Consider the following 15,777-nt stretch of genomic DNA (forward strand, 5'->3'; position numbering starts at 1 on the left):
GTGTTGCATAAATGGCGTGTTGTACTGTAACTAGAGTGTATTCTGTTATTTGAAACATTTAACCTCTGAATAATCGCTTTCAGAGACAAATGGCTATGTATTGCGGTAACCATTTCGAATATCGTATGACATAAGAGAAATTCTGGACAGAAAATATATCAATGAATTGACCGTAACTAATCCTTTACGCTTAATTCTCACTATCCTCACCTATGACGATTTTTGTTGTTTTTCTTCTGGAAAGTCATTCTAATTTGTTATCGTTGATTAAATCAATTGGAGAGTGTTTGCATTATCTTCGTGAACAGAAGCATCTGTACATCAAAATGGAGTGTCATTACTGAATGTTTTCTTCTTTGCATAGTGTATAATCCATGAAGACCTGTCTACTGTATATCTCTGTCTCTCTGGAAGAAAACAACGTTCTCAGTATATTTTATCTTAATCTTTCCTTAAGGTCCAGTTCTAAACCCACCTGTTAGACTGGTCGGAGGCTTATCTCCCATGGAAGGAAGGGTAGAGATTTTCTATAATAATTCATGGGGAACGATATGTGATGATCTATGGGACAATAATGATGCGACAGTTATATGCAGGATGTTGGGATATAGGTGAGTAAAACACAAGACATAATTCCATGAATGATTACTCCCAAAGCAGATATTGTGTGATTTTAATATATTTTATAACGCAAAAGATCTTATGTCTTTATCAAGTGCCACTTTCTATGATTTATAATTTACGTTTCTAAGTATTACCTTAAACAGATATTGTCCTGCTTTGCTGTGAAAGGGGTTAAATACAGTTCAGTTTCTCATAAGCCTTCAATTTGTTATTGGCAATCACATATCTGCCGGCCTCCTCAAAATCGCAATTATAATTATTGTATTATAAATTGTCGTCAGGTTATTTACGTTGTTGATGTGCAGAATTCTAACCATAACTTCTCAACTAATCTGCCTATTTGAGAATAACAATTAGATATGCCGTTGGACGCATTTTAGAACAGGTTTGGTTGATAAGCTCTTTAAGTCGTTGTCGCAGTTTTTAACTATTTTTCCTTTCTTTATTACGCATTATCTATTAATGTTAATTAACTTTCATTCTTACTCATGCAGGAAAACAAATCAGCTGATCTGAAACGAGAGAGAAAAATCTTGACATGAAGGGCATCCTTGTATAACTTATATGTTCCAAATTATTTAAAATAAAATGTTGCTGTCTTATTACTACTGTCTTGACGAACGATGCTTGACTGGAAACATTTCTTTTCTAAAATAATAAATATCCTTTTCATTGACCAGTATGCTGATCCACGGTATTATGAATGTTCATGTTTGCATCAATGAAAATTATCCAAATCATTTGAAGCAAAAGCTCATTTATACTTTATTGTGAATCTTGTACAATTACCAGCACCATTGGAGCAACTGCAGTATGCTGCGCAAGATTTGGACAAAATACGAATTTGAACATTGTTCTGGACGACGTAGCATGTAATGGCTCTGAAAGCTCTATACACAACTGTGCGCACAGAGGATGGGGAACTCACAATTGTGTCCACTCCAAAGCTGCTGGTGTGCGTTGTGGTACGTAATAGTGAAAATCTTTGTACCGGCTAAATGTGACACCAAGTAGCATACAGTCACGAATACATGGAGACATGTATGCATGCATATATATCTACCTTCCTACATAAATATATTCTGATGAAGGCTTATACTCTTTGTGGACCTAAACGAAAGGATGACCTACTGCGATTTATACGTTAAATAAAAAGTAGTGAATACTACGGAATGGATTATGATGATAAACAAATCATCATTTACTGACAACATACTGTACTGAGCTCATACTGAGTGCAAAAAGTAGGAAAGGAATATTTAGAAAAATTACTAATGCGCAAAATGAAGAAGTAGCAGAGGAAATATAAGGTTTTAAGGGACGGTGTAAATAATATTAATATCACTTTATTCAGCTAGCAGACTGAAAACGATTCTGTAGATTTTCTGTACCCACATTTCATTCAGAATTCCTAATGACCACTATTTCATCTTTAAAGCTTAAAATAAGGTTCGTTTTAATACAGTATTGATGGGTATGGGCTTGATATTCCTCTTATCGCTCAATGTGTACGTCCTAAATTAAATAATACATTTTACAAATATGATGATGTAAACAATGTTCCACTTTCTTTTCAGAAAAATGTTTGATTCAAATATTTTGAGGGTTCGAACCCGGCCGAGTCATACCAAAGACTTATAAAAATGGTACTCGCAGGTGCCTTGCCTGGCGCTCAATATTAAGAGGTCGGCCTAGTGTCAGGATAATGTGACTGGGTGAGACATATGCAACATGTCTGCGGCATGATGACCCAGATTTAAACATCTTTTTAAACAGCCACGCTGCAGACATCGTAGCGAGATGACTGAAAAATTGTTAAAGCTATTAACACACACACACACACACACACACACACACACTGAATACACGGACTTTTGTGTAAATGCAATGCCTGAGAACAAAATTTTATATCACTTCCTAACATATTGGAAAAATAAATGGTCCTCTAAAACGTTATTATGTCCATTAAAGGTCAAAGCAGCAGGGAAGTTCTACAGACCAGACGTTCCAGACCAAATAAAGCTTCCTACGAGATCTTTCTCCGTAGAAGCCTCAGAAAGCAGAAATAAGCCTTCCTACGAAAATTAATTTGCGTAAATTCACCCCCGAGTGCAATTTTTGTGTGCAAAATCTATGATTCTGGACAAGGAAAAAATGAACTTTTTTAGGGGGGGGGGGGAAATTTATTTGTGTAAGTGTGATTTTGCAAAGTTGGGCTGCATTTCTCATGAATAAATTTGATCGAGACCGATTCGATATCTATTACGCGGATCATGAAGATTGATCGTGATAAAACCATGCGGCGTTGCCTGGGCGCGGCTGAATAAATTTTTGAATTTGTTTATGTCCATGTCACCGTTACACCAGGTCTGGTGAATATTTCTCAACGTGTGAGTATCAACGCCATTGAACACCGACAAGATATTACAATTGTCCCTAATTACCTTTGGAATCTGCGTGTATCGCTGTGTCACGTAAATAACATCGGTGTTCTTGTGTCTGCCACGCGAAAATATCCTAGCCGGGTTGGTCGGCTTTTCCAGCATATTCCTGACAAAAGTTTCAAAGAAAAATTGGCAACTTGGTTGATAAAAGGCGCAATGAAAGGTAAATTAGTATTCGGTGCTGGTAAATAATAATGGAGCAGATATATTATTCTCCGCGAGGATTTTGGCGAGGAAAATCAGCAATTGCCAAACTCGCTAAAGCCGCTAAAGTAAAACAATCCACCGCTGAATCGTGGCTATCGAAACAGGCAATCTGGCAAATATATCTTCCCCCACCTAAGAAAATACCATATGCAAGTTTCACCGTCAGTGTCCCTAATGAAGTCCATCAGGCTGATTTAATGTTTCTTCCTTACGATACCGTCGACGGAGTCACATATAAATACGTCCTGACAGTCGTTGATATCGCTAGCAGGTATAAAGAAGCCGAGCCATTATCGAATAAAACAGCAACGGAGATCGCTAAGGCGTTTAGCGAAATTTATTCACGATCCCCGTTGACATGGCCGAAGCTTCTCCAGGTTGATCCGGGTCGAGAATTTCTTGGTGCGGTTACTTCACTGATGAAAAAGAATAATGTTAAAATCCGTCGCGGTATTGTAGGTGTTCATCACAATCAAGCTATCGTCGAAAGATTCAACAAAACACTCGCGGAAAGATTATTCGGATATCAGTACGCGCGTGAATTCATTCAAGATAATCGATCTCATGATTGGGTATCAAGATTGCCTCACGTGATTAACGCGCTAAATAACGAGACAACTCGAACAATAGCAATGAAACCCGCAATTGCAATTACAAAATCGAATATACCCCTAAAGCGAGATTCCACAATTCAGCCTGTACTAGGTTGTGTCACAGTCAGGTATTTGTATAAAGAAGGCGAGGCTGAAGGAGGCAGAAAAAGAGCAACCGACCCAACCTGGAGCGTTACAACACATAAAATATCTGCCGTAACAAGATCGTCAGGAAGACCAGCGATTTATATTCTAGATTCGTTAGCGCCACAACGCGGATTTACCAAAGAAGAATTACAAATAGTACCCGAAGATACTCAACTACCGCCAGCGTCACTTATGTGATTTATTCGAATTCTACCTAGCTGAGATAATTTTCTTACTCTCGACACGGCTAAATACACTAAATTTGACCAGGAAATTCTATCATCGACGATCCAAACTTGGCCATGCACGGTCAATCCCTGCGATGAATGTATCGTTGTTGCGTATCCAAGTTTCCATGGCGATTTTTCTGCGTTTATCGCGTCATTGACAAGATTAATATCAACTCCGATGACATCATTCAAGACCAAGATTTTTTCCTCTCCGCAGGGCAAAGTAACACTGATATTTTGTTTCCTGGTATCAACGGGCCTATAGCATAACGGCACCTGCAGCGTTGGAAATTTCTCGCAGTGCAACTTAAATAACATATCCTGGATAATATCACGAACAATTTTCCTACTAGCAACAATCAAATGATCGGGACGCCACAAATTTAGAAAATTATCCATCGGAGTTTCGTCGATTATTCTTCTCATCACATCACATTGAATTTTATTCGGTTGTAATCGAATTATTTTTTTGAATTCGGTCAGTAAAATATCATCGGATCTATAATCGGCGTCGATTTCCTCATAATAATCAACGAAGCTTCTGAGCCACTCGTGAGGAGATTCACCATCAATCGGATCAGGCTGACCATGATCTCCGCACATTACCACGGCGGTATTTTTCCCTTCCAGCCAAGTCAGTATCGATTTTAGCGTATCTAGATTCACCGTGCAAATTTCATCAAATATTATGATCTTGTTGATATATTTGTTTCCCATGTTAGCCGAATCCCACAATCCACCGCTGTATTTGAAATAACTATGATACGTGCAAGAACCAACCCCGCGTTGCTTTATTTCTCGCGCTAATCTATGAGTCGGAGTCAACACGATCATATCGGAATTTGCAAATAAATTTATCGCTCGTGTTGTTTTACCGCTACCACCAGGACCATTCATGTAAACGAATTTGTTACGCGAAATTGGGTCAAATGCAGATGCAGCCGTCGATATTTCCTCAAATTTATCTCGATGAAATTTATCGCAATCTTCGACATCGGCGTCTTCACAATAATCTAGAATATCCTCGTTTTTTATCCTCCACGTTCCCCAAGAGCTACCATCGGTGATTAAATTTTCCAGCCTGCACTGGTATTTTTTATCGATATAAAACGAGTCCGTTGCAACTCTTACCGCGATATCAGAAAATTTATTTATCTTTGACAGTAAATTTATGCTCACATAAGCGAGCATCGACGATCGTAAATGCGTATACTGCGCTGATTCTCCATCAAGGTAACTAATCACGGTACCTAACTTCGCTCCGTCAATGATAATATTCTCTCTGTTGCAGAATATTCCTCGCGATACCGTATCGGCGATAATAAAATCCATCTCGGCGTCATTGATAAACAACCTAGCGTGTCGATGTTTATGATCAACGGATCCTCCTTGAGTAAATTTGCCAATTATTTTTCTTCCGATATCTTTCGCGTTGTCACAATCCGTCGGCAGCCACACCTTAGTTTGTTTCCTGTATGATATAATCGCCTCGCTCACTGTCAACGATACTAGCATCGACGAATCCAGCATATATCTCAACAACACTGTAGGAACCCAACGGCGCTGAGATAAATGCCTACCAAACCAAATATAGCAAATTTTATGCAAATTTTCAGCAAACTCGAATGACGTAACACAAGCGAATCCGGTTATGGCAAAATCAGGTAACGGCCCGTTAATTGCTACTCTCGTCATCTCGCTGGTGGGATGACCAAATTTAGCAAAATAATCCGCACAATCGCCATATCCGAGGAAACTTCCAGGATAACACGCGCTCATGTCAACGGAGATCATATCTTCGAAATAATATTTGGTATTCCACAATCCGCCATGGCCGTATTCGATACAGCTAAGTTGAATATCAGCGAGATATTCATTCCTCGTAGGTTTCCACGAGTTTCTCTCCCTGGCAGCGTGAGCAGCAACAGACGGAACCGTAAAGCAGTTCGTTAGTAACTGATCGGGATTTGACGAATATTTCACAGCGAGATTTCTCATCGATTCATGTAATATTTCATCACGGTAAATATCTCCGCGTGGCAAGATAAACTGATCGTATTTTTCTTCGCTCGAGAATAACCAAATTGATATTGGATCAGACGCGGCTAATATTTTGATATATCTGAACATGGCATCGGAATTGTCCGTCGCAGAATTTTCCACGGGATAAAATTTAACAACACGATCCCGCGGAAATATCATTACCGATTGCGACCACGCATGTGAATTATGATCGACAATTTCGATTGGTGCTCCTCGAGATTTATACGGCGACGAGTATAATATTTCTCCCGATAGCGTTTTCACCGTGATAGGAAACTTAAGTTTCTTACTCAACGCAGCCACATCATCCACTGATGCACCATCAGCAACTGTCTTTGCCCATGAATTAATTTTATCCAACCTCAACTGGGTCAAACCAGATCCACGTCGAGCGTTTTTCATGTGCTCGATAACACGCTCAGCCACGCAGTTTATCATCGGCGATTCTTTCATCGCGGGTAGATTTTTCGCGTCAGGATTATTATTTAGCCGATAAATTCCATAAACAACAGCGCTAGATGGATACGCCCTAGCATAATAGGGACCGTCGATCCCCAGTAACAATCCATGCTTAGAGTTTTTATCAAGAATAACATTTTTCTTACCGCCACGCACTGGATCTCGTTTATCACGAATAATCCAAGTATCATCGGGCATTTGTGCGATAAATTTTATTCCAAAGATAAATCGCTCTTCTTTATGTTCAGTTTTTATGTGCTCGATTATTTTCTTGGCTCGCTCCAGATTCATCGTAGCATCAATAGAGTTCGTTTTCCATGTCGACCAAACATGAACAGCTCCATCATCGAGGAATTCTTTTTTCGCACGATCAACTTCAGGAATGATACATTCTGCCTCATCAAGATCAAATGTATCCATGATTATATTTTAGACAAATGTTTAAATTATAATATGCATTGCAAATGGATAACAATCGGATCAACAAAATCATGCGACAAATCCTGCAGAGGTGATTATTACGGTGCTCATATATATGCGATTCGACGTGGTAGCAAAGGACCACAGCGATGTTTAGTTTGCCAAGTTGGCACCCGAGGAAAAACCCGATTATGTTTATCCTGTGGAGGGAAAAATTATCGAGAATTACGGAGATATTACGAAAAAAGATCTTCCTCGGTGATAACATGCGAAGAAGATTATATTAATCGATTCAAGGCAAATACGATTTAGACATATAATTATTATATAATGAACTTGAAATCAACGATTCCTCCAACAATAATCACATACGAGTTCAGATCTCATCCAATCTTCGAGGGATACGAGGCGTCATCGGATGGTATCGTTAGAAATATTAGAACAAAGAATCGGGTCGGTAAGGTTTGTAATTCAGGTTATCTTGTTTTTACCATCAACAAAAACAAAAAACGAAGATGCGCAAGTTATTTTTGTCATAAGTTTGTATTCGAATGTTTCAACGGACCAATAGAAATCGGTCTCGTTATCGATCATATCGATGGAAATAAACTTAACAACAAGATATCTAACCTTCGAGAAGTAACTCCGAGTCAAAATTCAAGATTTGGTAATACCGGTGGCGTACGGCGACCATCTAAGGCAGTTAAATCGGTAAATCGAGAAACAGGCGAGGAGCTTGCATTTGAGTCGATAAACGCCGCTGCAAAATATTTTAGTATTAATCCAGCATCAGTGCAACGTGCAACAGAAAAAATAATCAACGCGACATTCTCATATCTATTTGGCGAGTGGATCGAATTTTATTATATTCCGATAATATCTGATTAAAAATCTCAATATTTTCTAAAAATTAATTGAATATTACAAATTTGTATAATGGACGAAGAAAATATAAATAACATCATCGAAGCCATCGATGACCTGAAAAAGAAAAATATAAATTTATCCTCAGAGTTGGACGCGGGTAAAATCCGGTCCGAATTTGAGACGATTGTTCAGGGAAAGCTCGAGTACAGATACACACTGCCGTCAGAGTACAAATTAATAAAAAAGATCCAAATTGCCATGTACCAATCACTTGCGACTGTCAGCGATGATCAAATCGAGGATTTTGTTAAATTATCGACGCTAGTAGAAAAAACCAGATCGAAATTGTCAGACGAATACGAATCGAGAAAAATTACAAGCTCGCGTATCAGGCAGCTGAAAAAGCTTGTCGATGAAAAAGTCAAGGAATCCTCGATTCCCGAATCTTGAAGATTTTATCACAAAAAAAAACAAAAAATAAAAAAATATATTAATTTTGAAATTTTCCCTGGTTTTTATTTATTTTTTTGGCCTGTTTTTTTCCGTGGACAGATTCGAAAATCTACGATTCTCACGATCTCACCAGCAAGTTGATACTCAATGTTTCTCCGCGTATATCAAGCAAATGTCCATTTTGATCCGTTAGTTTGAAATTTATCCTCGACAATAATCGATTATGACATCGCAGGTAAAACGGATTTACTGGCTCTTTTATTATCAAAAAACCCGGAGATGCGCTAGGTGAAAACGAATATAAGATAAATCCCTGCTGTGCCTGCTCTGACACAGACGAATCCACGTTGTAGCTGTTTTCAACAACATCCGCGTGAAGATAAATCGCGATAACCTCCGTTATATTGACGATACCTGGGGAGATATGCCGCCCTTGCCCGGCAGGATCATTATTATGTTTGAGAATCGATTCTGATTGTATTTTTTTAGTCCACGCGGCATGTAATTTCGGAAATAAATCATCGATGGTATCAGTGACGGATTTTCTCATTTCATCAACATCATAATCGGGAAATTTGAAATTTGGTAGCGTTTCCTCGGTTAATTCAAATACTCTCATGAATTTTTGTTTTTCTCCTGAATTTTTGATCAACTCGAATTTGCTAATAGGAAGAACATAATCGGCAATTGATATATCGTCGATTATCGCCCGAATGAACATACCGTGATAATATTCAATATCATTCGCGAGTTGATTTAAAATCTTCACGCGTTCGATAATTTCGCTACATGAACCTGATTTATTTAAGATGCATTCATGAAAGGATTCCCGCAATAAATTTAATTGTAATTTATGCTCTTGAATAAATTCGTCGAGGGTTCTTCTTACCAAGATACCGTCTATGGGGGCTATTATCCTGTTAATGTTGGTAGCGTCGAAGATTTTCACACCGGGGGGAATTTTAGGAAGAGGCAACCACGAGAGAATTCTTTCGTTAATAAAAGTAAAAGCGAACATTACCAGGTTAAATTTGTGGTTATTCATGAGGTTGATGGCGCTGTGGATCAGAGGCTTGTGTTTGTTATCTTCCCTCCATCCTTCGTCGGTGGTAAAATCTGATTTTTTTGGTTCCGGTAGTTCTGGAGGAGCTTCCTCGTGCCAACCTGGAATAATAAAATCTGGTTTTTCTGGTTTTGTCAGAGGTGCGATTTCGGGCCAACCTAGAACTGTCCTAATCGATGACTGGTAAATATCAACGATATATGGCGATTTTACTTCGATTATCGACGACAACGTTGGATCGTGCGAGGATATTTTTATTCCTGGCTTAGCATCGCCGGTTATATTTGATATTCTACTGGTAAATTCCTTACCTAGTTGCTCAATTTCGTAACTGCCTGTTGGTATGCCAACGACTATCCAATCGGGAGTTCCATCGGGGCGGTTTTTATTGGCAAAAACAAGCGAATTATTCGATGATAATCTACCAAATGATTTCGACCTAACATTGGGCCAGCTGTTATAGACGCGTAACTGTGACAGCGCAATTTCCTTGACGCTAATTGGTATTGGAAAATCGATACTAAATTCTGGCCTGGTTGAGCTTGCCGATATCAGCGTTGTTATCGGCGGTGTCGTGTTTGTCACGATTTGAGTTAGTTCGGACATTATTGATATTCATTTGTTCAATCTCGGAGTAAATACTTATCATCGAAGAAAATTCTAGATCGGATATAACGCCATCGTTGAGACTCTCAGAAAGCAACGATGATAATTTTGAATACGCGCCGTTGACCTGGGATAATTTTCTCGTGTATAGAGACAATTTCTCATTCGTGCACGAGGATATTTTTTTCGTGATGATATTGAGAACACCAGCGATTGTTGTTGTCGACGAGATTATTATCGTTGCTGCGATCGGCGCGATTGTTGTTACCGCGGATAAGATTATTCCCGCACCGGCGATTATTGCACTTACCGCGTACACAGCAACATCGATGGCAATTAATCTGCGTTGATATTTTTTTATTTTTACCTGATACTCGTCTAGGAGTTTTTTTTAGCGAATCCTGCCATGAACGCGCCTGATTGTAACGGTAATCCGATGCGGTCATTTATTAGTATCTACGATAACAATTACGGAATACCAACTGTTCCCCATCCCGATAAATATTCGAAAATTACAAAATAATTCACCGGTCCTGTGGTGGTTCTGTCTGGCGGTTCTAGATCGCATAACATATCGCTACCTTCACTTAGCGAAATAATAAAAAATCCAGGGTAGAATTCATGAATTTTACTGCCACGTTCCACTATTATATTGAATTTTATCTCGGAGATCACATATATTCGATATACGCCAGTAATTGGCGCGTTGAAATAAAACCCGATACTGTTTCCAGGTTCCCAAGTATAATTGTATGTCCTAAACACAAATGGCACATTGCAGGGAAGATTTTTTGTTTCTACTTCCGCTGGTATCGAAATACGCGCTAATCTTCCAAGATTCATTGACGATATTGTTGTGTTAATATCGCTAATTTTTGTAGTTGCGTCGAGAAGTTTCGCGTTTAAATCTCGAATTTCTCCGCCGTACACTGATGTATCGAATTTTTGACGCGCTAATTCACGTACCACGTTAATTTCATCGTTGATTTTAGTAATATCCTCGTTGATTTTTTTCGTTTTCTCATCTATCGATTCACGTATCGCGTTAAACCCCTTGGTAAATTCGGGAGCAACAACATCGCTGAGTTTATTAATTTCCTCGCTGATTTTTTTGTTGAGATCGTCGATTGATGTTTTATCGATTTTCTGACCCATCGCGGTATTTATTTTGGTAATTTCCTCGTTGATTTTTCTTATTCTCTCGTTGAGATCGTTGTGTGTAGTGGAGGAAGTATCGCTGGATGTTTTTATATCATCCTCAAATTTTTTGCTAAATTTAGCTAAGGCATCGTCGAGTTTTTTAAGGTCGTTATTTAGCCTGTTAAGTCTTTTTGTCATTCTGTCCTGAAGATCGTCGTGTAATGTTTTATCGGCCTTTAGAAGCAACGTTGCTGATAGCTCGTTGTCCTTTTTTTCCACATCCGCGATATTGGCCTTCAAGGGTAACTTCGCTATAATATCGGCGATATCAGCGATGGATTTTGATACCGAATCTGACAGGCTAGTAAATTGATTAATGCGATCGTTATATTCGTCTCGCTTGATTATATCGGTTATTTTGACGTTGCTTGTTTGTAATCTTCCTTCGCGGCTCTGAAAAACAGCAACTTCGCCAGGATCTACTTCTGACAGCGATAGAAGATTGTTAATATCATCCCTGGTTGCGAACTTTGATAGATCGACGTCAGTCACTTCTGCTTCCTTCTTCCTGTAGATAAATCTACCGTAAATATCAACCATGATATTTATCTATGGCATATTCAAATACAATTTTATGATACGGGTCGGATGATTTTGAAATTGCATCGAGGACGTTAATTGACTCTGGGCCGCATATCGGTGGATCCATTAACGTCTGCGTCGGAAGTGTCGAATACCAAATCGGAATATTCAACGAAGACACGTAACTGATAAATTCCTTCGGTGGTGCTAATCCGTACGAGTCAAAATAAACAACTTCGCGAGGATTAATCGCGTAGGCAACCCAGTGTGTGCCAGGGCCGGTATTTGCATCAAGATTTATTATTCCTGTCTCGGTAGGGTTTGGTTTTTCTGGTAGTTGGTCCCGCATAAATACGCCTCTGAAAAATTTTATTTTTTTTTTCTTTACTTCGCTAAGTAGATCTAAATTTGAGGCTGGTAGACTCGACTTAAGCCGGATCCGTACGGGGGTCGTCTTAGGTAAAGGCCGTTTCCCTTTTTTTTTACCGTATCTTCCTCCCATCACTTTTTGTGCTAATTTGGAACCTACACCTCCAAGCGCACCTAATCCTACTGCTTTTGCAATTGCCGGAAGAGCCCCAGCTAGTAGCCCTGGAAGAGCGGCAAATAGAGGGAAAATGCCGCCCGTTTCGACCATGTCTCTGATGGCGCCTATACTAAGACTCACATGAACACCGGAATTTGCTGATTTGGCTTTGGTAAAGCGTTCACGTTGACTCTTGGTTAGCGATAATTTGTTAGGCCCGCCCTGAATTTGATCATTTTTCAAGGTTAATTTCATACCGCATCGCTTTGATATCGCTGATTGGAGTTTTTTCATCTGACCAGGGGTCAGAGTTACACTGACGTGTTCGTATGGCATATTAATAATCTTTTAATCTAAATTTAGAAATCTTCGATTTTGTCACATTTTCTCGACAGGAGCGTCGATGATTCTCATTCTGCCACTGATGCCTTCCAAGATCATTGTTCTATCGCTGAGAATTACCGCGATCGCTTTGTGATTAAGTCCACCTGTGTTAATTCTGGCTTTGAAATGGATATCAACGACAGATTGTTTTACCAAATCGAGATGTTCCAGGGAAAAGTAATAGATAGGATAAAAATTATTAAAATCTAGCTGCGATATTTGCAATCCCGTATCGATATTTTGATCGCGACCCATGAAACTTAACAAGCGATGATACGCACGAGCCGTCGAATGATTTTCAAAATCAATTGATATTTCCTCGGATGGTTCTTGTTGGCCATTTACTCTCAACGACACATTTGTCGCTCCAATGTGATCAAATATCATGTGACTGTATAATTGATGATATCTACTGGTACGCAAAAAAGCGATAAAGATATGCCTAGGTGCAGATGTACCCTGCTGCGATGCAATACGCCAGGTAAAATCACCATTAATATTGGTAGTTGTGGAATCTGTTGTTGTTGTCAGCCATGACATGACAGATTTACCGCCTTGGTTCATGAATGATAATAATTTTTCTTCCTCGATTATTGATGGAGTTATCGCTGGCATCCACAAGGTAAATTTTAGTAATCTTACTATGCCGTTATTATTCGCGGCATCATTGGGACCTATAATGCCGGTAGCGTAATCGACAGCACCTTCTCGCCAGATAGCATCGTTGCTATTTTCCTTTCTGACAAATGTTACGGTGTGTTTTGCTCCGTAGATAATTTTCCTGAAATGTCTGCAAAATCCGAATATATGGGATAACGGGATAGCACAAGCGAATCTTCTGTTACCTGGTGATAGCATGGACTTTCGCGTGGTAAATCCGAGATTATAATCAGGATAAGATTTAATGATCATATCTTCGACATCAGGATTGGGAACAGCAGGATTGGCGCGATTGTTGGGTTGTCTGACAAGGAACGGCCTACTTTCGGGACGATCAGTATTATCCTTGGCAAACATCATACTAGGGCCAGCTGATCTAGTAAAATCATCCGAGTATCTAGCTAGGCCTATTATCGTTGTTGCTAAGTCAATATCGTTGGTAATTGACTCAATCTCTCTTCCGTCGATCATGTAAGTGGCGCTCTTGAATAATGCCATAATACCGTTATTGACGAATCCGACTCTAAAATCTGCCCCATAATTGGTACCATCCGTTTTAACAACTTCCCCAATAACTTCGATATATGCCTCAGATGGAAGAAAATATCTTGTTGTATCGTGAACTTGAATTTCCAAGCGATTAGGTGTATTTGGTTCAACTGCAATATACGAAAAATACTGGAAATCTCGCACGGATATATCTCTACCTACGGGCTCGTCCATGTCGAACACTTCGTTTGACACTTGTGCGAACATTTATTAATAAGAATTTCATCTAAAACGAAGACCGCTGCCTGAAATGAAGCTTGTATTTGCAACTTCCTGTGCTAGATTTGTGTTAGCAACTTCCTGTGCCAGATCATTTATTTTTTTATTTGCTGCGTCGTTTATGGCTTTGCTGATCTCGGGTGGCATTTCGCTGGTGCTAGGTAATTTGACGGGTTGTTTTTTACGCATTAAATTTGATATTTTACTTTTGACAGCATTGAAGCCCTTGCTGGCCAAATTGCCGATACCAGAAATGACAGTCTCGCCGATCTTTCCTATTGCTTTTGACGCGAATTGCTTGACCGTGGGTCCGATTTTAGGTATTATTCGCGTAACGAGACTTCCAATGATATCGCCGAATCCATTACCGTGGATATATTTATATACGGGCAATCGAGAGTTTACTATGCGGACCTGTTTAGGTCTGCGCTGATGCTTGTGAACAATCATGTTATTTCAATTATGTTGTTTTAATCGATGAGTTCGTCAACGAACTCCTTATAAATATGAGAGTTTATGACACCGCCGCGGAATAATCGCTGACAAATATCTGAGGCTTCGTTGATTATTTCATGAGAGTTATTTCCGGCTCGTTTTCCTCCGATTAATACTTCGAGGCGAGACACGTCATTGACAACACTGTCAGGGCAAATGGTATATCCGCTTCCTGTTTTTGGTTCTGGAGATGGCGATGACGATGGCGGCGACGATGACGACGTCGGTGGTGAATATATTTCCAATGGTGAGGAGGGGGACCCAGCAAGTGTCCTACCCTCATATTTATCGATACCCCATCTTACTTCAGGTGAAAGTACGGGACCTTTCCAGTTCGTCGGGGGGTATGGCAATAAAAGGGGGCGACGATACATAGGACTCTCCTGCTCAGGTGATCGGCTTTCTGCCTCTTTTGATTTTTTGTATTCATTAACATTACTTAAAAATTTTAAATATTCATTATCGTAATAATTTATCGGTTTTCCCAAACTACCAAAATAAATTATCGCCGGCCATTCCCTCTCACTAACTGTATCAACAAATTGTTCTTGCAAGATTAATTTTTTCCTTTTATGAGAATCATCCGAAGCGACTACTATTCTTGCATTATCGTTATCGATTATTTTTATGCCATCTGCACTCAAATAAATATTAGCGGGTAAATTAGGATCAATTGATACTGAGTGAGTCGTAAATTTTTCCTCCATCCCCATTACAGGTGGTTTTTTATAGTCACTTGGTTGAATTATTGATTCTTGGTCGCTCTGATCTTTTTTCTTTTTTGATTTTCTCTCCTTTTTCTGAGGTGGAATTCTTTCTTTTGGTCTAGCTCCTAATTCCTGTGGTTGAAATTCTTCTTCCTGTGGTTGAATATCTTCCTTTGGTATTACTTTTCTCTTCTGTGTTTTAGCTTTTTCGTCCTTCTCCTGTTGTCTTCTTTTCTTTGCTTGCTGCTTTTCTTCCTTTACTCGCTGCTTTTCTTCTTCCGCTTGTTGTATATTACGATTATATGTTTCCTTTGCTGCTGATATAAATCTTCTGAAAGATGGATCCCTTTCGCTCGCCT

At 39.3% G+C, this 15,777-nt stretch overlaps 1 protein-coding gene across 2 annotated transcripts in view; it reads left to right on the forward strand.

Annotated features, from left to right (window-relative positions):
- The window catches only part of LOC149783466 (scavenger receptor cysteine-rich domain-containing protein DMBT1-like), an 86,442-nt gene that overhangs the window by 34,019 nt on the left and 36,646 nt on the right, over nt 1-15,777 (forward strand). For both annotated transcript variants that reach the window (XM_089931715.1, XM_089931716.1), the window contains 2 exons: nt 458-611; nt 1,417-1,589. In XM_089931715.1, the coding sequence (XP_089787841.1) occupies nt 458-611; nt 1,417-1,589 (327 nt within the window). The remainder of the gene's footprint in view (nt 1-457; nt 612-1,416; nt 1,590-15,777) is intronic.

Source organism: Sinohyriopsis cumingii, chromosome 14 (genome assembly GCF_028554795.1).
Source record: "Sinohyriopsis cumingii isolate HCF-2022 chromosome 14, ASM2855479v2, whole genome shotgun sequence".
In the NCBI taxonomy this organism is placed as follows: domain Eukaryota; kingdom Metazoa; phylum Mollusca; class Bivalvia; order Unionida; family Unionidae; genus Sinohyriopsis; species Sinohyriopsis cumingii.